Below are 21,601 nucleotides of genomic sequence, written 5' to 3' on the forward strand. Positions count from 1 at the left end.
TATGGGACACCCTTCTGCCCCCGCCATGGACACCCTGACCCCTGGGAATCCCCAGGGACCCCTGACCCCCCAGGGACCCCCCCTTGGTACCCCGCCGTGGTACCCCCCATGCGTCACCCCCCCCTGAACCCCCATGGGACCCCAACCCCTCGGAACCCCAGGGAACCCCCTCACCCCCCCATGGGACACCCCCCTGACCCCCACGGACACCTTGACACCCCATGGACCCCGCCATGGGACCCCCCATTCAGGGGTGCCCCTATAGGTCCGTGGCGCACCCATAGGACCGTGCGCAGGACCCGTAGGGGCCCCATAGGTGACGTATGTGCCCCATAGGTGACGTGTGTGCCCCACAGGTGTTCCGCAGCGGCGAGGGGATGGGATCCGGCTGGACGGCGCCTCCGCCTTCAGGGCGCCCTCATCTCCCCCCACTACGACTCGCTGCTGGTCAAGGTCGTGGCGCACGGCCCGACCAGGCCCACGGCGGCCGCCAAGATGCCCGGGGCGCTGGCCGAGTTCCGCATCCGGGGGGTCAAGGTCAGAGCGGGGTCAAGGTCAAGGTCAGGGTCCAGGGGGTGGGGGCTGGGAGGGATTGGGGGGAGGTTTGGGGCCACCAAGATGCGCTGGGCAATGGTAAGTGTCATATCCACAGGGTCAAGGTCAGAGTGGGGTCAAGGTCAAGGTGAGGGGCTGGGGGTGGTGGGGGCTGGGAGGGATTGGTGGGGGGTTTGGGGCCGCCAAGATGCGCCGGGCGCTGGCCGAGTTCCGCATCCGGGGGGTCAAGGTCAGAGTGGGGTCAAGGTCAAGGTCAGGGGCTGGGGGGGGTGTGGGGCTGAGGCAGATTGGGGGGGGTTGGGGCCACCAAGATGCGCCGGGCGCTGGCCGAGTTCCACATCCGGGGGGTCAAGGTCAGAGCAGGGTCAAGGTCAGGGGCTGGGGGGGTGGGGGCTGGGAGGGATTGGGGGGTTTTTGGGGGAGTTTGGGGCCACCAAGATGCGCTGGGCAATGGTAAGGGTCATATCCACAGGGTCAAGGTCAGAGTGGGGTCAAGGTCAAGGTCAGGGCCTGGGGGGAATGTGAGGGACTGGGGGGATTTGGGGGGAAATCGGAGGGTTTGAGGCCACCAAGATGCATTGAGTGCTGTTGAGTTCTGCATCCACGGGGTCAAGGTCAGGCCAGGGGTCAAGGTCAGGCCAGGGGTCAAGGTCAAGGTCAGGGGCTGGGGGATTATGGGGATCGGGGGGGTACAGGGGGTTGGGGCCACCAAGATGCTCCGGGCAAGGGTGAGTTTCGCATCCACGGGGTCAAGGTCAGACCGAGGGGTCAAGGTCACGGGTGGGGTCAAGGTCAGGGGGTGGGGACTGGGGGGCTGGGCAGTTCCTTGCATGACACACGAGGGGTTTTGGGGGGGCTGTATTTTGGGGTCTCGATGTTCTGGGGGGTGATGCCCCCCCCCCCTGGTTTCTCCCCATTGACCCCCCCTGTGTGTCCCCCCAGACGAACATCCCGTTCCTGCAGAACGTCCTGGCGCACCCCCAGTTCCTGGGGGGGGGCCGTGGACACCCAGTTCATCGACGAGAACCCCGAACTTTTCCACCTCAGCCCCGGCCAGAATCGGGCCCAGAAGCTGCTGCATTATCTGGGTATGGGGGGGTGTGTCATTGGGGGGGCCTGGGGGTCATTGGGGGGGCCTGGGGGGTCTTTTGGGGTGTCCTTTGGTCACGGGGGGGCCTGTGGGGTCTTTCGGGGGGTCCTACGGGTCATTGGGGAGCCTGGGGGGGTCATTGGGGAGGACTGGGGGGTCACTGGGGGGGTCTAATGGGTCTTTGGGGGGTTCTAAGGGGTCCTGGGGGACACTGGGGGGGTCTAATGTGTCTTCAGGGGGTTCTGATGGGTCCTGGGGGTCACTGGGGGGGGCTAATGGGTTTTTGAGGGGATTTTGGGGGGTCCTGGAGTTCTAAGGGGTCCCTGGGGGGTCATTGAGGGTCCTGGGGGTCATTGGGGGGATCTTGGGGGGGTCATTGGGGGATTTGAGGGGTCTTGGGAGGGAACGGGGGGGTCCTGGGGGGTTCTAATGGGCCTTTGGGAGGGATCTTGGGGGGGTCTGGGGGCTCTAAGAGGTGTTTGGGGGGGGTCTGGGGGGGACACTGGGGTCCATGGGGGGGTCTGTGGGTTTTTGGGGTGTCCCACCCCCCCCAATAATGTCCCCCCGCAGGTCACGTGATGGTGAACGGCCCCAGCACCCCCCTGCCGTCAAGGCCAAGGCTGCGCTGGTGGAGCCCACCCCCCCCCCCGGTGCCCATGGGTGAGTCCCCCGGACGCCTGGGTCCCTCCCTGGGCTATGGGATGGGGTGGGAGGGGGTCCCCAACTCCAAGGTGGGGTCTGGATCTTGGAGGGGGAAGGGGGGGCGGTCTTTAGAGGTCACGTGACCTCCTGTGTCCTTTGGGGGGCTTCTGGGTATCATGTGACCCCCGTCCCTCCCCGGACGCCTGGGTCCCTCCCTGTGTTTAGAGGATGGGGCAGCATCCTGGGGTCTGGGGGCATCCCCAAATCCAAGGGGGGGGGCTCACAGACCTTGTGGGGGGTCAGGGGGCTCCAAAGGTGTCACATGTGCTTGGCGTGTGCGTGACGCACCTTGGCATGTATGCGGCGTGTTCCCCGCGTGTGCTGACCCCGTGTCCCACCCCAGCCCCCCCCGGCATGGGGGCTGCACTGGGACGGCCCCGGGGGGTTCCCATGTTCTTGGCGTGTTCTTGGCGTGTTCTTGGCATGACCCCATGTTGTTTCCAGTGCCCCCCCCCCCAGGGCTGCGGGCCGTGCTGCAGCGGGGGGTTCCCATGTTCTTGACATGTTCTTGGTGTGTTCTTGGCGTGTTCCATGACCCCATGCTGTTCCAGGGGACCCCCCAACGGGGCTGCGGCCGTGCTGCAGGGGGGGGTTCCCATGTTTCTTGGCGTGTTCTTGGCGTGTTCCATGACCCCATGCTGTTCCAGGGGACCCCCCGGGCCGTGCTGCAGTGGGGGGGTTCCCATGTTCCTGGCGTGTTCTTGGCGTGTTTCCATGAGCCGGTTCTCGTTGCAGGGGACCCCCCCCTGCGGGTCTGTGGGCCGTGCTGCAGCGGGGGGGTTCCCTGTTCTTGGCGTGTTCTTGGCGTGTTCTTGGCGTGTTCCATGAGCCCATGTTGTTCCAGGGGACCCCTGGGCCGTGCTGCAGCGGGGGGGTTCCCATGTTCTTGACATGTTCTTGGCGTGTTCTTGGCATGGTACATGACCCCCATGTTCCAGGGGGCCCCCCCGCGGGGCTGCGGGCCGTGCTGCAGCGGGGGGGTTCCCATGTTCTTGGTGTGTTCTTGGCGTGTTCCATGAGCCCATGCTGTTCCAGGGGACCCCCGGGCCGTGCTGCAGTGGGGGGTTCCCGTGTTCTTGACATGTTCTTGGCGTGTTCTTGGCGTGTTCCGTGAGCCCGGTTCTCGTTGCAGGTGCCCCCCCCGTGGGCTGCGGGCCGTGCTGCAGCGGGGGGGGTTCCCATGTTCTTGGCATGTTCTTGGCGTGTTCTTGGCGTGTTCCATGACCCATGCTGTTCCAGGGGACCCCCCGGGCCGTGCTGCAGGGGGGGGGTTCCGTGTTCCTGGCGTGTTCCTGCGTGTCCTGGCGTGTTCCATGAGCCTGGTTCTCGTTGCAGGGGACCCCCCCACGGGGCTGCGGGCCGTGCTGCAGCGGGGGGGTTCCCATGTTCTTGGCGTGTTCTTGGCGTGTTCTTGGCGTGTTCCATGACCCATGCTGTTCCAGGGGACCCCCTGGGCCGTGCTGCAGCGGGGGGTTCCCATGTTCTTGGCGTGTTCTTGTGTGTTCTTGGCGTGTTCCATGACCCCATGTTGTTCCAGGGGACCCCCTGGCTGTGCTGCAGCGGGGGGGTTCCATGTTCTTGACATGTTCTTGGCGTGTTCTTGGCATGTTCCATGACCCCATGTTCCAGGTGCCCCCCCCCGCGGGGCTGCGGGCCGTGCTGCAGCGGGGGGTTCCCATGTTCTTGGTGTGTTCTTGGCGTGTTCCATGAGCCCATGCTGTTCCAGGGGACCCCCCGGGCCGTGCTGCAGTGGGGGGGTTCCCGTGTTCTTGACATGTTCTTGGCGTGTTCTTGGCGTGTTCCGTGAGCCCGGTTCTCGTTGCAGGTGCCCCCCCGTGGGGCTGCGGGCCGTGCTGCAGCGGGGGGGTTCCCATGTTCTTCGGCATGTTCTTGGCGTGTTCTTGGCGTGTTCCATGACCCCATGCTGTTCCAGGGGACCCCCGGGCCGTGCTGCAGGGGGGGGGTTCCCGTGTCCTGGCGTGTTCCTGGCGTGTTCCTGGCGTGTTCCATGAGCCTGGTTCTCGTTGCAGGGGACCCCCCACGGGGCTGCGGGCCGTGCTGCAGCGGGGGGTTCCCATGTTCTTGGCGTGTTCTTGGCGTGTTCTTGGCGTGTTCCATGACCCCATGCTGTTCCAGGGGACCCCCTGGGCCGTGCTGCAGCGGGGGGTTCCCATGTTCTTGGCGTGTTCTTGGTGTGTTCTTGGCGTGTTCCATGACCCCATGTTGTTCCAGGGGACCCCCTGGGCCGTGCTGCAGCGGGGGGTTCCCATGTTCTTGACATGTTCTTGGCGTGTTCTTGGCATGTTCCATGACCCCATGTTCCAGGTGCCCCCCCCCCGCGGGGCTGCGGGCCGTGCTGCAGCGGGGGGGTTCCCATGTTCTTGGTGTGTTCTTGGCGTGTTCATGAGCCCATGCTGTTCCAGGGGACCCCCCGGGCCGTGCTGCAGTGGGGGGTTCCCGTGTTCTTGACATGTTCTTGGCGTGTTCTTGGCGTGTTCCGTGAGCCCGGTTCTCGTTGCAGGTGCCCCCCCCGTGGGGCTGCGGGCCGTGCTGCAGCGGGGGGGTTCCCATGTTCTTGGCATGTTCTTGGCGTGTTCTTGGCGTGTTCCATGACCCCATGCTGTTCCAGGGGACCCCCCGGGCCGTGCTGCAGTGGGGGGTTCCCGTGTTCCTGGCGTGTTCCTGGCGTGTTCCTGGCGTGTTCCATGAGCCCGGTTCTTGTTGCAGGTGCCCCCCCCCGCGGGGCTGCGGGCCGTGCTGCAGCGGGGGGGTTCCCATGTTCTTGGCGTGTTCTTGGTGTGTTCTTGGCGTGTTCCATGACCCCATGCTGTTCCAGGGGACCCCCTGGGCCGTGCTGCAGTGGGGGGGTTCCCTTGTTATTCCCATGTTCCTGGCGTGTTCCATGACCCCATGCTGTTCCAGGGGACCCCTGGGCCGTGCTGCAGTGGGGGGGTTCCCGTGTTCTTGACATGTTCTTGGCGTGTTCCTGGCGTGTTCCGTGAGCCCGGTTCTCGTTGCAGGTGCCCCCCCCGCGGGGCTGCGGGCCGTGCTGCAGCGGGACGGCCCGGGGGGGTTCGCGCGGGCGCTGCGGGGGCACCGGGGGCTCCTCCTGACCGACACCACGTTCCGCGACGCCCACCAGTCGCTCTTGGCCACGCGCGTCCGCACCCGCGACCTGGCCCGGGTGGCGCCGTTCGCCGCCCACGCGCTCAGCGGCCTCTGCAGCATGGAGACCTGGGGGGGTCCGTGAGTGGGGGGGCTGGGGGGGGCACATTGGGCATGGAGACCTGGGGGGGTCTGTGAGTGGGGGGGCTGGGGGGGCACATTGGGCATGGAGACCTGGGGGGTCCGTGAGTGGGGGGGCTGGGGGGGCACATTGGGCATGGAGACCTGGGGGGTCTGTGAGTGGGGGGGCTGGGGGGCACATTGGGCATGGAGACCTGGGGGGGTCCGTGAGTGGGGGGGCTGGGGGGGCACATTGGGCATGGAGACCTGGGGGGGTCTGTGAATGGGGGGGCTGGGGGGGGCAGTGGGGCTGGAGACATGGGGGGGTCAGTGAATGGGGGCGCTGGGGGGGCACACTGGGCATGGAGATGTGGGGCGGTCAGTGGGGCTGGGGGACTGGGGGGGGCAGTGGGGTGGGGGGGTCAGTGGGGTGGGGGGGTCAGGGAGGGTCTGTGACACTGAGTGGCCTCTAAGGGTGGGGCCTGGAGGGGGTGAGCTTCTAAGGGTGGGGCTGGAGGGGGTGGAGCTTCTAAGGGTGGGGCCTGGAGGGCGGAGCTTCGAGGGGTGGGGCTGGAGGGGGCGGAGCTTTCGAGGGGTGGGGCCTGGAGAGAGGCGGTGCGTTGAGGGGTGGAGCCAGGAGGGGGTGGAGCTTCTAAGGGTGGGACTGGAGGGGGTGGAGCTTCAAGGGGTGGGGCTGGAAGGGGTGGAGCTTCTAAGGGCGTGGCCTGGAGGTGGGGCTTGCATGGGGAGCACTGGGGCTGGGCAGAGAGGCTTGTGCAAAGGGGTGGGGCTTAATGAGTGGGTGTGGCTTGAAGAGGGCGGGGCTCCACGTGGGCGGGGCTTCCCGCTGACCCCGCCCCGTGTCCGCAGGCGCCACGTTCGACGTGTCCATGCGGTTCCTGCACGAGTGTCCGTGGAGCGGCTGCGGGAGCTGCGGCGCCTGGTGCCCAACATCCCCTTCCAGATGCTGCTGCGGGGGGGCGAACGCCGTGGGGTACACCAACTACCCCGACAACGTCATCCACCGGTGGGACAGGGGACATGGGGGCATGGGGGGACATGGGGGCATGGGGGGACACGGGGGCATGGGGGGACATGGGGGGACATGGGGACATGGGGGGACATGGGGATACATGGGGGACATGTGGGCATAGGGACATATGGGGACATGGGGGTGAGGGGCCAATGCTGTGGGGTACACCAACTACCCAACAACGTCATCCACCGGTGGGACAGGGGACATGGGGGGACATGGGGGGACATGGGGACATGGGGAGACATGGGACATGGGGGTGAGGGGCGAACGCCGTGGGGTACACCAACTACCCCGACAACGTCATCCACCGGTGGGACAGGGGACATGGGGGGACATGGGGGCATGGGGGGACATGGGGATACATGGGGGACATGTGGGCATAGGGACATGGGGGGACATGGGAGACATGGGGACATGGGGGTGAGGGGCCAACGCTGTGAGGTACACCAACTACCCCGACAACGTCATCCACCGGTGGGACAGGGGACATGGGGACATGGGGGGACATGGGGACATGGGGACAATGGGGGGACATGGGGACACGGGGGGACATGGGACATGGGGGGACATGGGGACATGGGGGGACATGGGGGGACATGGGGACATGGGGGGACATGGGGAGACATGGGGACATGGGGGGACATGGGGACAATGGGGAACATGGGGAAAATGGGGAACATGGGGACATGGGGGGACATGGGGAAAATGGGGAACATGGGGACATGGGGACACGGGGGGACATGGGGGGACATGGGGACATGGGGACAATGGGGAACATGGGGACATGGGGACACGGGGGGACACGGGGGGACATGGGGGGACATGGGGGGTGAGGGGCCAATGTTGTGGGGTAGACGAACTACCCCAGCAATGTCATCCACCGGTGGGGACACCTGGGGACATGGGACGTGGAGACACTGGGGACACCTGGGGACATGGGGGATGTGGAGGAATGGGGGGCTCTTTGAGGATGGACACTGGGGGGATGTGGGGGGGCACTGTGACCCCTGATGTCCCCAATACTGTCCCCGTGTCCCAGGTTCTGCGAGGTGGCCGTGGCCAATGGGCTGGACACTGGGGGTCCCATGGGGTGTCCCCGTGTCCCCAATGTCCCCAATGTCCCCATGTCCCCAGGTTCTGTGGCCAATGGGCTGGACACTGGGGGTCACATGGGGTGTCCCCGTGTCCCCAATGTCCCCAATGTCCCCAATGTCCCCAATGTCCCCAATGTCCCCAGGTTCTGTGAGGTGGCCGTGGCCAATGGCATGGACACTGGGGGTCCCAAGGGGTGTCCCCGTGGCCCCAATGTCCCCAATGTCCCCAATGTCCCCAATGTCCCCAGGTTCTGCGAGGTGGCCGTGGCCAATGGCATGGACACTGGGGGTCCCATGGGGTGTCCCCATGTCCCCAATGTCCCCAATGTCCCCATGTCCCCAGGTTCTGTGGCCAATGGGCTGGACGCTGGGGGTCCCATGGGGTGTCCCCGTGTCCCCAATGTCCCCAATGTCCCCAATGTCCCCAATGTCCCCAGGTTCTGCGAGGTGGCCGTGGCCAATGGGCTGGACACTGGGGGTCCCATGGGGTGTCCCCATGTCCCCAATGTCCCCGTGTCCCCAATGTCCCTGTGTCCCCAGGTTCTGCGAGGTGGCCGTGGCCAATGGCATGGACACTGGGGGTCCCATGGGGTGTCCCCAATGTCCCCAATGTCCCCAATGTCCCTGTGTCCCCAGGTTCTGCGAGGTGGCCGTGGCCAATGGCATGGACACTGGGGGTCCCATGGGGTGTCCCCAATGTCCCCAATGTCCCCAATGTCCCTGTGTCCCCAGGTTCTGCGAGGTGGCCGTGGCCAATGGCATGGACACTGGGGGTCCCATGGGGTGTCCCCATGTCCCCAATGTCCCCAATGTCCCCAATGTCCCCAGGTTCTGCGAGGTGGCCGTGGCCAATGGCATGGACACTGGGGGTCCCATGGGGTGTCCCCATGTCCCCGTGTCCCCATGTCCCCAATGTCCCCGTGTCCCCAGGTTCTGCGAGGTGGCCGTGGCCAATGGCATGGACACTGGGGGTCCCATGGGGTGTCCCCAATGTCCCCAATGTCCCCAATGTCCCAGGTTCTGCGAGGTGGCCGTGGCCAATGGCATGGACACTGGGGGTCCCATGGGGTGTCCCCAATGTCCCCAATGTCCCCAATATCCCAATGTCCCCATGTCCCCAGGTTCTGCGAGGTGGCCGTGGCCAATGGGCTGGACATTGGGGGTCCCATGGGGTGTCCCCAATGTCCCCAATGTCCCCAATGTCCCCAATGTCCCCAATGTCCCCGTGTCCCCAGGTTCTGCGAGGTGGCCGTGGCCAATGGGCTGGACACTGGGGGTCCCATGGGGTGTCCCCATGTCCCCAATATCCCCAATGTCCCCATGTCCCCACATTCTGTGGCCAATGGGCTGGACACTGGGGGTCCCATGGGGTGTCCCCATGTCCCCAATGTCCCCAATGTCCCCAGGTTCTGCGAGGTGGCCGTGGCCAATGGCATGGACACTGGGGGTCCCATGGGGTGTCCCCATGTCCCAATGTCCCCGTGTCCCCAGGTTCTGCGAGGTGGCCGTGGCCAATGGCATGGACACTGGGGGTCCCATGGGGTGTCCCCATGTCCCCAATGTCCCCAATGTCCCCAATGTCCCCAATGTCCCCAATGTCCCCAATGTCCCCGTGTCCCCAGGTTCTGCGAGGTGGCCGTGGCCAATGGCATGGACATCTTCCGGGTGTTCGACGCCTCAACTTCGTGCCCAACCTGGTGCTGGGGTGGAGGCGGCGGGGGCGGCGGGGGGTGGTGGAGGCCGCTCTGTCCTACACGGGGGACGTGGCCGACCCACCCGCACCAAGTACGACCTGGGCTACTACCTGGGGGTGGCCCGCGAGCTGGTGGCCGCGGGGACGCACGTGCTCTGCATCAAGGTGAGGGCTGGGGGGGGGCTGGGGGGTTGGGGGGTTGGGGGGGGTGTTTTGGGGGGGTTATGGGGGGGGTATGGGGAGGGTTATGGGGGGCCTAGGGGGGGTTATGGGGGCCTTTGGGGGGCCTGGGGGAGGGTTATGGGGGGGTTGGGGGGTTTGGAGGGTCCTCGGGGGGTTATGGGGGGGCTTGGGGGGTCCTGGAGGGGGTTATGGGGGGGGTTATGGGGGCGTTTGGGGGGGTATGGGGGGGGTTGGGGGGTTTGAAGGGTCCTCGGGGGGGTTATGGGGTCCTGGGGGGGTCCTGGGGGGGTTATGGGGGGGTTATGGGGTGTTCAGGGGGCCTAGGGGGGGTTATGGGGTGTTTGGGGGGTCCTGGGGGGGTTATGGGGGGGTTGGGGGGTTTGAAGGGTCCTCGGGGGGTTATGGGGGTCCTGGGGGGGGTCCTGGGGGGGTTATGGGCGGGTTTGGGGGTCCTGGGGGGGGTTATGGGACGATTTGGGGGGGCCTGGGGGGATGGGAAGAGGTTTTGGTGGGGACTTGGGGAGACCTCCCCCCCATGACTCCTGTGACCCTCATGACCCCCCATGACCCTTGTGACCCCTGTGACCCCATGACCCCCATGATCTCCATGACCCCCTGTGCCCCTTGTGATCCCCATGACCCTTGTGACCCCATGACCCCTGTGCCCTCCTGTAACCCTTGTGACCCCCATTACCCCATGACCCCTATGACCCCCATGACCTCCACGACCCCCCATGACCCCCTTGTCCCCTGTGCCCCCACCCCCATGATCCCTGTGATCCCCGTGACCCCCATGACCCCTGTGACCCGATGACCCCCATGACCCCGTGCCCCTGACCCCCATGCCCCTTGTGATCCCTGACCCCGCGACCCCCATGACCCCTGTGCCCCTGACCCCCATGACCCCTGTGACCCCATGAGCCCCATGACCCCCCGTGACCTCTGTGACCTCCTGACCCCCATGCCCCTTGTGATCCATGAGCCCCGTGACCCCCCATGATCCCCGTGACCCCTGTGACCCCATGACCCTGTGCCCCTGACCCCCATGCCCCTTTGTGATCCATGACCCCGCGACCCCCATGACCCCTGTGACCCCATGACCCACATGACCCCTGTGACCCCTGTGCCCCTGACCTCCATGACCCCCGTGACCCCTGTGACCCCATGACCCCTGTGCCCCTGACCCCCATGCCCCTTGTGATCCCATGACCCCACGACCCCCCATGACACCATGACCCCTGTGCCCCGACCCCCATGCCCCTTGTGACCCCATGACCACGTGACCCCCATGCCCCTCTGACCCCATGACCCCCCCGACCCCCATGACTCCTGTGACCCCATGACCCCCATGACCCCTGTGCCCCTGACCCCCATGACCCTTGTGATCCATAACCCCGCGACCCCCCATGACCCCTGTACCCTGACCCCCATGCCCCTTGTGACCTCATGACCCCGTGCCCCCCTGACCCCCATGACCCCCCCGACCCCCCACGACCCCTGTGCCCCTGACCCTCATGACCCCTTGTGACCCCGTGACCCCCCCATGACCCCGTGACCCCTTCCCCCCCAGGACATGGCGGGGCTGCTGACGCCGGCGGCCGCGCGGCTGCTGGTGGGGACGCTGCGCGACACGTTCCCCGACGTCCCCATCCACGTGCACACGCACGACACGGCCGGCGCCGCCGTGGCCTCCATGCTGGCGGCCGCCGACGCCGGCGCCGACGTGGTGGACGTGGCCGTGGACGCCATGGCCGGCATGACCTCCCAGCCCAGCATGGGCGCCATGGTGGCCTGCACCCGCGGGACCCCCCTGGACACCGGTACGGACCCAGGGGGGGCGGTGCAGGGGGGCGTGGGTGGAGCTGTGCGGGTTCCGGAGGGGGGGACATGGTTCTGGAGGTTCCCATGGTTGGGTTCCCATGGTTGGGTTGTCCATCAGTTGGGTTCCCATGGTTGGTTTCTCCATGGTTGGTTTCTCCATGGTTGGTTTCTCCATGGTTGGGTTCCCATGGTTGGTTTCTCCATGGTTGGGTTCCCATGGTTGGGTTGGTCCATCAGTTGGGTTCCCATGGTTGGTTTCTCCATGGTTGGGTTCCCATGGTTGGGTTCCCATGGTCAGGTTCTGCATGGTCAGGTTCTCCATGGCTGGTTCTCCATGGTTGGGTTCCCCATGGTTGGGTTCCCCATCAGTTGGGTTCCCATGGTTGGGTTCCCATGGTTGGTTTCTCCATGGTTGGTTTCTCCATGGTTGGGTTCCCATGGTTGGTTTCTCCATGGTTGGGTTGTCCATCAGTTGGGTTCCCCATGGTTGGGTTCCCCATGGTTGGGTTGTCCATCAGCTGGTTCCCGTGGTTGGGTTCCCATGGTTGGGTTGTCCATCAGTTGGGTTCCCCATGGTTGGGTTCCCATGGTTGGGTTGTCCATCAGTTGGGTTCCCATGTTGGTTTCTCCATGGTTGGGTTGTCCATCAGTTGGGTTCCCATGGTTGGTTTCTCCATGGTTGGGTTCCCATGGTTGGGTTCCCATGGTCAGGTTCTGCATGGTCAGGTTCTCCATGGCTGGTTCTCCATGGTTGGTTCCCCATGGTTGGGTTCCCATGCTTGGGTTGTCCATCAGTTGGGTTCGCCAAGGTTGCGGAGGTTCTTATGGAGGGGGGGACTTGGTTCTGGAGGTGCCCCATGGTCATAGATGTAGTTATGGGGGTTCTGGAGGGGGAACATGGTTTTGGAGGTGCCACCCTGGGCATGGGATGGTCATGGAGGTGGTTCTGGAGGTGCCACCATGGTCATAGATGTAGTTTATGGGGGTTTTGGAGGGGGGATGTGGTTCTGGAGGTGCCACCATGATCACGGAGGTGGTTCTGGAGGTTCCACCATGATCATGGAGATGGTTCTGGAGGTGCCACCATGGTCATAGATGTAGTTATGGGGGTTTTGGAGGGGGGGATGTGGTTCTGGAGGTGCCCCCATGATCATGGAGCTGGTTCTGGAGGTGCCACCAAGGTCGTGGAGGTTCTTATGGAGGTGGGGATGTGGTTCTGGAGGTGCCCCCATGATCACGGGGATGGTTCTAGAGACGCCCCCAAGGTCGTGGAGGTTCTTACGGAGGTGGGGACGTGCTTGTGGGGGCTGACGCGTTCCCCCCGCAGGGATCTCCCTGGAGAAGGTGTTTGAGTACAGCGAGTACTGGGAGGCCACGCGGGGTCTCTACGCCGCCTTCGACTGCACGGCCACCATGAAGTCGGCAACGCCGACGTCTACGAGAACGAGATCCCGGGGGGCCAGTACACCAACCTGCACTTCCAGGCCCACGCCATGGGGCTGGGCCACAAGTTCAAGGAGGTCAAGAAGGCCTACGCCGAGGCCAACAAGCTGCTGGGGGACCTCATCAAGGTGCGGTCCTCAATGAGTTGGGTTCCCCATGGCTGGGTTGTCCATCAGTTGGGTTCCCCATGGTGGGTTCCCCATGGTGGGTTCCCCATGGTGGGTTCCCCATGGTTGGGTTCCCATGGTTGGGTTCCCCATGGTCAGGTTCTCCATGGCTGGTTCTCCATGGCTGGTTTCCCCATGGTTGGGTTCTCCATCGTTGGGTTCCCCATGGTTGGGTTGTCCATCAGTTGGGTTCCCCATGGTTAGATTCCCCATGCTTGGGTTGTCCATCAGTTGGGTTTCCCATGGTTGGGTTCCCCATGGTTGGGTTGTCCATCAGTTGGGTTCCCCATGGTTGGGTTGTCCATCGGTTGGGTTCTCCATCGTTGGGTTCCCCATGGTTGGGTTCTCCATCAGTTGGGTTCCCCATGGTTGGGTTGTCCATCAGTTGGGTTCCCATGGTTGGTTTCTCCATGGTTGGGTTCCCATGGTTGGGTTCCCCATGGCAGGTTTCTCCATGGTTGGGTTCCCCATGGTCAGGTTCTCCATAGTTGCTTCTCCATGGTTGGGTTGTCCATCAGTTGGTTTCTCCATGGTCAGGTTCTCCATGGTTGGCTTCTCCATGGTTGGGTTCTCCATAGCTGGGTTCCCCATGGTCGGGTTGTCCATGGTTGGGTTGTCCATCAATTGGGTTCCCATGGTCAGTTTCTCCATGGTTGGTTCCCATGGTTGGTTTCTCCATAGCTGGGTTCCCCATGGTCAGGTTTCCCATGTTTGGGTTGTCCATGGTTGGGTTCCCATGGTCGGGTTCCCCATGGTTGGGTGACCTCAGCGCTGACCCCCATCCTGTCATGTCCCCATGGATTGATGTCCCCATGGATTGATGTCCCCATGGAGTGACGTCCCCATGGATTGACGTCCCCATGGATTGATGTCCCCATGGAGTGACGTCCCCGTGCTGACGTCCCCATGGCGATGTCCCCATGGCGATGTCCCCACGCTGACGCCCCCATGGCGATGTCCCCGCCCCCAGGTGACGCCGTCGTCCAAGGTGGTGGGGGACCTGGCGCAGTTCATGGTGCAGAACGGGCTCTCGCGCCAGGAGGTCGAGTCGCGGGCGGACGAACTTTCCTTCCCCCAGTCGGTGGTCGAGTTCCTGCAGGGCCACATCGGGACCCCCCCGGGGGCTTCCCGAGCCCTTCCGCTCCCGGGTCAGCACCGGGGGGCCTGGGAACACTGGGATGGACTGGGATGGACTGGGAGGGGACTGGGGGGCACTGGGAGGGACTGGGAGGGGACTGGGGGGACTGGAAGGATTGGGAGGAACTAGGAGGGACTGGGAGGGACTGGGGGGAACTGGGGTACACTGTGAGTGGACTGGGGGGGACTGGGATGGACTGGGACATACTGGGAGGGTCTGGGGGACTGGGAGGGAACTGGGAGAGACTGGGGGGCACTGGGAGGGACTGATTGCCATAGCAACACCCCACAATGCTCCAGTCCCTCTTGGGTAACCGTGGCACCCGCTCCCCATGGTAACCATGGTACCACTCCCCTTGGTAACCATGGCACCCACTCCTCATCATAACCATGGCATCCCACCCCATGGTAACCATGACATCCCACCCCATCATAACCATGACACCCGCTCCCTATGGTAACCATGGCACCCCTCCCCATGGTAACCATGGTACCAGTCCCCATGGTAACCATGGTACCAGTCCCCATGGTAACCATGGTACCAGTCCACATGGTAACCATGGCATCCCTCCCATGGTAACCATGGTACCAGTCCACATGGTAACCATGGCATCCCTCCCCATGGTAACCATGGCATCCCTCCCCATGGTAACCATGGTACCAGTCCACATGGTAACCATGGCATCCCTCCCCATGGTAACCATGGTACCCGCTCCCTATGGTAACCATGGTACCCTCTCCCCATGGTAACCATGGCATCCCTCCCCATGGTAACCATGGCAACCCCCGCAGGTTCTCAAGGACCTCCCCCGCGTTGAGGGCCGTCCCGGGGCCTCCCTCCCCCGCTGGACTTCGAGGCGCTGGGGCGGGAGCTGGGGGAGGGGCAGGGGGGGGAGGGGGCGCCCCCGCCCCCCGAGGAGCTGCTGTCGGCCGCCCTGTACCCCAAAGTGTTCCGCGAGTTCCGGCAGTTCCGCGACACCTTCGGCCCCGTCAGCGTCCTGGGCACCCGGCTCTTCCTCGAGGGCCCCGCCATCGCCGAGGAGTTCGAGGTGGGGGGCGGGGGGGGGCAGCGGGGGGGGGGATGGGGTGACAATGGGGGGGTGGGGGGATGGGGACAGTGGTGGAATGGGGGGGATGGGGACAGTGAGGGGACAGGGGGAATGGGGGGATGGGAATGGGGGGTTGGGGGATGAGGAAGGGGGGGGATGGGAGATGGGGGATGGGGGGTTGGGGGGAGTGGGGGGATGAGGGAATGGCGGCAATGGGGGGACAATAAGGGGGATGGGGAGAATGAGGGATGGGAATGGGGGGAGTGGGGGGATGGGGGGGGATGGGGGAACTGGGTGGGGAGTGGGGGACACTGGGAGGGGGATTGTGCCACACCCTGACCTGCCCCTCCCCCACCCAACCACACCCAACCACACCCAACCACACCCAACCACACCCAACCACACCCAACCACACCCTCCCCACCCAACCACACCCAACCACACCCTCCCCCACTCAACCACACCCTCCCCCACTCAACCACACCCTGCCACACCCTGCCACACCCTGCCACACCCTCCCCCACTCAACCACACCCTCCCCCACTCAACCACACCCAACCACACCCTCCCCCACCCAACCACACCCTTCCCCACTCAACCCACACCCTGCCACACCCAACCACACCCTGCACACCCTGCCACACCCAACCACACCCAACCACACCCTCCCTCCAACGCCCCTCCCCCCTCTCGCCCCTCCCACCTCACACCCCTCCCCGTCACACCCCTTCCCCTCACACCCCTCCCCCTCCCCCTCACACCCTCTCGCCCCTCCCCCTCACACCCCACCCTCACCCCCCTCCCCCTCCCGCCCCTCCCCCCGCAGGTGGAGCTGGAGCGGGGCAAGACGCTGCACATCAAGGCGCTGGCGCTGGGGGATCTGAACAGCGCGGGGCAGCGCGAGGTTTTCTTCGAGCTCAACGGGCAGCTGCGCTCCATCCTGGTCCGGGACACCCAGGCCATCAAGGTGGGGGAGGGGACATGGGGGGATGGGATGGGGGAGGGGACACGGGGGGATGGGGGGGGATGGGCTCCATCCTGGTCCGGGACACCCAGGCATCAAGGTGGGGGAGGGGACACGGGGGATGGGGGGGACACGGGGGATGGGTGGGGATGGGCTCCATCCTGGTCCGGGACACCCAGGCCATCAAGGTGGGGGAGGGGACACGGGGGCATGGGGTGACACGGGGGGATGGGGTGGGATGGGCTCCATCCTGGTCCGGGACACCCAGGCCATCAAGGTGGGGGAGGGGACACAGGGGGGGTCCCAGGTACCATGGGGTTCCCTGTGAGAAATGGGAGGGGTCCCAAGGCCATGGGGGGGGTTCTAAGGGACTTGGGGGGTTCCAAGCCCAGGGGGGGTTCCTAAGGGACTTGGGGGGCTCTAGAATATATGGGGGGTCCCAAGGCCATGGGGGGCTCCTAAGGGACTTGGGGGGCTCTAGAATATATGGGGGGGTCCTAAGGCCATGGGGGGTTCCTAAGGGACTTGGGGGGGCCCCAAGGCCATGGGGGGGCTTGAGGGCCACAGGGGGTTCCTAAGTGACCCGTGGGGCTCTGTGGGGTCACCACGTGTTCTTGCTGCCCCCCCCATTGACTGCCCCCCATTTCCTTTCCCCCCCCCAGGAGATGCACGTGCACCCCAAGGCGCAGCGGGGGGTGAAGGGGCAGGTGGGGGCGCCCATGCCGGGGGAGGTGGTGGAGCTGCGGGTGGGGGAGGGGGAGCGGGTGGCCAAGGGGGCGGCGCTGTGCGTGCTGAGCGCCATGAAGATGGAGACGGTGGTGACGGCGCCCGTGGGGGGGACGGTGACGCGGCTGCACGTGCGCCCGGGGATGAGCCTGGAGGGCGACGACCTCATCGCCGAGATCGAGTAGAGACGACCCCCCCCGCCCCAAAATACCCCCCTCCACCCAAAAATAACCCACCCCCCCCCCAAACGCACCCAAACGGCGCCTTCGCCAAACGGCGCGTGGGCCCTTTAAGAGAGAGAAAGAGGGAGGGTACGTCATGCTGGAGCGCCCCCTGCTGGGGGGAAACGGGGTACAGCCCCCCCCCCAAAATAACCCACCCCGCCCAAAAAATAATCCACCCCCACCCCCCAAAACCCATCCAAACGGCGCCTTCGCCAAACGGTGCGCGGGCCCTTTAAGAGAGAGGGAGGGAGGGCACGCCCGCTGGAGCGCCCCCTGCTGGGGGGAAAGGGGGTACACCCCCCCCCACAATAACCCGCCCCAAAATTCCACCCCTCAAAACCGCAGCCTCTGGCAAAAGGTACGTGGCCCCTTTAAGAGATGCCCCAGAGCACCCACTGCTGGGGCACGAGGGGGCGGCTCTTAATTGGGGAGGAGATGCCTTAATTGGGAAAGGGGGTACAGCCCCGACCCCTCCCCCCCCAAAATAATGCACCTACACCCCCCAACTAATCCGCCAAACTGGCACCTTTGCTAAAGGGTACGCTGGCCCTTTAAGAGAGACACCGCCCCCCCCACCCCGCGTAGTGCCCCCTGCTGTGGGGAAGAAGGTACAGCCCCCCCCCAATCATAACCCACCCCCCCCAAATAACCCACCCCCAAAATCCCCTGAAAACGCAGCCTCTGGAAAATGGTACGTGGCCCTTTAAGAGATGCCCTGCCCCCACTCCGCTGCAGCGCAGGGGGGGCGGCCCTTAATTGGGGGGAAACGCCTTAATTGGGGGTCAGCTCCTAATTGGGGCGGCTCAAGGCTTAATTGGGGTCACCCCTTAATTAGGGGTTGCTTCTTAATTGGGGGCATGACCCCTTAATTGGGGGCCATGGCTTAATTGGGGGGGCCCTGTTAATTAGAGGTCAACCCTTCATTGGGGGGGACTCGTTAGTTGAGGGTCGTTTCCTAATTAGTGCGGGGGTCACCCCTTTGAGGGGGCCACCCCTTAATTACAGGGTCACGTCTTAATTGGGGGTCACCCCTTTATGGGGCATCATGTCTTACTTGGGGTCACCCCTTAATTAGGGGGGTCACCCCTTAATTAGTTCTCATCTCATAATTGTAGGTCACCCCCTAATTAGGAGGGGGTCACCCCTTAATTAGGTCTCATCTCTTAGTTTTGGGGGGTCACCCCTTTTTTGGGGGGTTGGCCCCTTTAAGGGGAGGGGATTCTCGGGGGCCCCACCCCCCCAATTTTGGGGCCCCTCCCCCCGTCCCTGTCGTGCTGCCCTTAGGGGGGAATGGGACCCCCCCCGCCCCTCCCCCATCGCTGCCAAACGCCCCTCCCCTCCGTGGGAAAGAGGGGGCGGAGCCTGTGACCAAAGGGGGCGGGCCGAGACTGGAAAATGGAGGGGGCGCCCCTCCCCCACCCCCTCACGGGAGCAACCGGAAGGGGGCGGGGCGAACTGAGGCCCCGCCCCCGCGGCGGGCAATAAAGAGACTGGACTAACAGCCACGTGTGGAGCGAGGGGGCGGGCTAAGACGGGGGGCGGGGCCTGGGACCGAGGGGGCGTGTCCATCCCGAGGGGGCGGGGCCTCCACAGACACTCCCTGGTGGTGGCTCATGGCGTTTAATTCGTGCAGCAGCGGATCCAGAACCCACAATACAGGGGGACACCCCCCATACCCCCCAAAAATGGGCGTGTCCCCCACAGGTAGCTGTGTCCCCCCCACTTCCTGTCCCCCAGGTTGGTGTCCACCCCACTTCCTGTCCCCCAGGTTCCTGTTCTTGTCCCCCATTTCCTGTCCCCCTCCCGAGGTTCCTGTTCCTGTCCCCCACTTCCTGTCTTCCAGACACTGGTGTCCCCCACTTCCTGTCCCCCAGACACTGGTGTCCCTGACTTCCTGTCCGCCCCAGGTTCATGTCCCCAGAGGTTCCTGTCCCCAGTTCCTGTCCCCCTCATGTTCCTGTCCCCCAGAATTTCCTGTCCCCTGGGTTCCCATCCCCTAGACACCGGTGTCCCCCATTCCCCGCCCCCTAGACACTGGTGTCCCTGTTTCTGTCCCCCTGTTCCCATCCCCTAGACACTGGTGTCCCCCATTCCCCGCCCCCTAGACACCGGTGTCCCTGTTTCCCATTCCCCGTTCCCATCCCCTAGACACCGGTGTCCCCTATTTCCCATCCCCCCACTCCCTGCCCCCTAGACACTGGTGTCCCCCCATTCCCCGCCCCCTAGACACTGGTGTCCCTGTTTCCTGTCCCCCTGTTCCCATCCCCTAGACACTGGTGTCCCCCCATTCCCCGCCCCCTAGACACTGGTGTCCCCTATTTCCCATCCCCCCATTCCCATCCCCTAGACACTGGTGTCCCCTATTTCCCATCCCCCATTCCATCCCCTAGACACTGGTGTCCCCTATTTCCCATCCCCCCATTCCCATCCCCTAGACACTGGTGTCCCCCCATTCCCCATCCCCCCATTCCCGCCCCCTAGACACGGTGTCCCCTATTTCCCATCCCCCCACTCCCCGCACCCTAGACACTGGTGTCCCCTGTTTCCCATCCCCCCATTCCCCATCCCCTAGACACTGGTGTCCCTGTTTCCTGTCCCCCCGTTCCCATCCCCTAGACACTGGTGTCCCCCCATTCCCCGTCCCCCCATTTCCCGCCCCCTAGACACTGGTGTCCCCCTATTTCCCATCCCCCCATTCCCCGCCCCCTAGACACTGGTGTCCCCCCATTCCCATCCCCTAGACACTGGTGTCCCCCCATTCCCCGCCCCCTAGACACTGTGTCCCCTATTTCCTGTCCCCCCATTCCATCCCTAGACACTGGTGTCCCCCCATTCCCATCCCTAGACACTGGTGTCCCCTATTTCTGTCCCCCCATTCCCCGCCCCCTAGACAACGGTGTTCCCCCACTCCCCGCACCCTCGACACTGGTGTCCCCTATTTCCCGTCCCCCTACTCCCATCCCCTAGACACTGGTGTCCCCTATTTCCTGTCCCCCCATTCCCATCCCCTAGACACTGGTGTCCCCCCACTCCCCGCCCCCTCGACACTGGTGTCCCTATTCCTGTCCCCCCGTTCCCCGCCCCCTAGACACCGGTGTCCCCTATTTCCCATCCCCCATTCCCCGCCCCTAGACACTGGTGTCCCCCCATTCCCATCCCCTAGACACTGGTGTCCCCCCATTCCCCATCCCCCCATTCCCCATCCCCTAGACACTGGTGTCCCCCATTCCCCATCCCCCCATTCCCCATCCCCTAGACACTGGTGTCCCCCATTCCCCGTCCCCCCACTCCCCGTCCCCTAGACACTGGTGTCCCCTATTTCCCGTCCCCCCATTCCCATCCCCTAGACACTGGTGTCCCCCCATTCCCCGTCCCCCATTCCCATCCCTAGACACTGGTGTCCCCCTATTTCCCATCCCCCCACTCCCCGCCCCTAGACACTGGTGTCCCCTATTTCCTGTCCCCCCATTCCCATCCCCTAGACACTGGTGTCCCCCCATTCCCCGCACCCTCGACACTGGTGTCCCCTATTTCCCGTCCCCCTACTCCCCATCCCCTAGACACCGGTGTCCCCTATTTCCCATCCCCCACTCCCGCACCCTAGACACTGGTGTCCCCTATTTCCCGTCCCCCTACTCCCCATCCCTAGACACCGGTGTCCCTTATTTCCCATCCCCCACTCCCCGCACCTAGACACTGGTGTCCCCCCCATTTCTCGTCCCCTAGACACCGGTGTCCCCTATTTCCATCCCCCCACTCCCCGCCCCCTAGACACCGGTGTCCCCATTCCCCATCCCCTAGACACTGTGTCCCCTATTTCCCGTCCCCCCATTCCCATCCCCTAGACACTGGTGTCCCCCCATTCCCCGCCCCTAGACACTGGTGTCCCCTATTTCCTGTCCCCCCGTTCCCATCCTCTAGACACTGGTGTCCCCCCACTCCCTGCACCCTAGACACTGGTGTCCCCCCATTCCTCGTCCCTAGCCCCCGGTGTCCCCTATTTCCCATCCCCCCACTCCCGCCCCTAGACCCCGCCCCCGCCGTCGTGCTTGTGGGCGTGGCCGGCGCGGCGCTCCAGCTGGCCAGCAGGGGGCTGAGCGGGTGGCGCAGGCGCAGGTGCGCCAGGTGCGCGTCCTGGCTGTCGGCCGTGCCGCCGCACTCCTCGCACACGTAGAGCTTGGCGCGCCGCTCCTTGTAGGCGTAGCGCTGCGCCACGCCGTGGATCTTGCGCAGGTGCGACTCCAGCGAGCAGCGCTGCGTGAACGCCTTGTCGCACAGGCTGCACTTGTAGGGGCGGACGCCTGCAACGAGAGGTTGGGCATCGTCAACATCGTTATCGTCAACGTCATCATCGTCAACATTGACGTCAACATCCCCAAGGCCTTGTCGCACAGGCTGCACTTTTAGGGCGGACACCTGGAATGGGAGATAGACCATCGTTATCATCAGCATCATCATCATCAACATCATCATCATCACCAACATCATAATC

The 21,601-nt window shown here is 64.7% G+C and overlaps 1 protein-coding gene across 1 annotated transcript in view; it reads left to right on the top strand.

Moving 5' to 3' along the window:
• PC (pyruvate carboxylase) overlaps positions 1-18,610 on the top strand; it is a 33,827-nt gene extending 15,217 nt beyond the window's left edge. Inside the window, 21 exon segments of the mRNA XM_065048354.1 lie at positions 357-407; positions 410-537; positions 1,498-1,545; positions 1,547-1,643; positions 2,216-2,305; positions 5,368-5,589; positions 6,443-6,487; positions 6,490-6,561; positions 6,870-6,918; positions 9,325-9,374; positions 9,377-9,475; positions 9,478-9,560; positions 11,149-11,398; positions 12,727-12,816; positions 12,819-12,970; positions 13,980-14,128; positions 14,130-14,157; positions 14,939-14,981; positions 14,984-15,195; positions 16,022-16,162; positions 16,822-18,610. Coding sequence (XP_064904426.1) covers positions 357-407; positions 410-537; positions 1,498-1,545; positions 1,547-1,643; positions 2,216-2,305; positions 5,368-5,589; positions 6,443-6,487; positions 6,490-6,561; positions 6,870-6,918; positions 9,325-9,374; positions 9,377-9,475; positions 9,478-9,560; positions 11,149-11,398; positions 12,727-12,816; positions 12,819-12,970; positions 13,980-14,128; positions 14,130-14,157; positions 14,939-14,981; positions 14,984-15,195; positions 16,022-16,162; positions 16,822-17,070 — 2,348 coding nt within the window. The 3' untranslated portion in view covers positions 17,071-18,610.
• Positions 18,611-21,601: the final 2,991 nt, after the last annotated feature.

The sequence above is a fragment of the Columba livia genome, unplaced genomic scaffold, assembly GCF_036013475.1.
Source record: "Columba livia isolate bColLiv1 breed racing homer unplaced genomic scaffold, bColLiv1.pat.W.v2 Scaffold_725, whole genome shotgun sequence".
Classification (NCBI taxonomy): Eukaryota; Metazoa; Chordata; class Aves; order Columbiformes; family Columbidae; genus Columba; species Columba livia.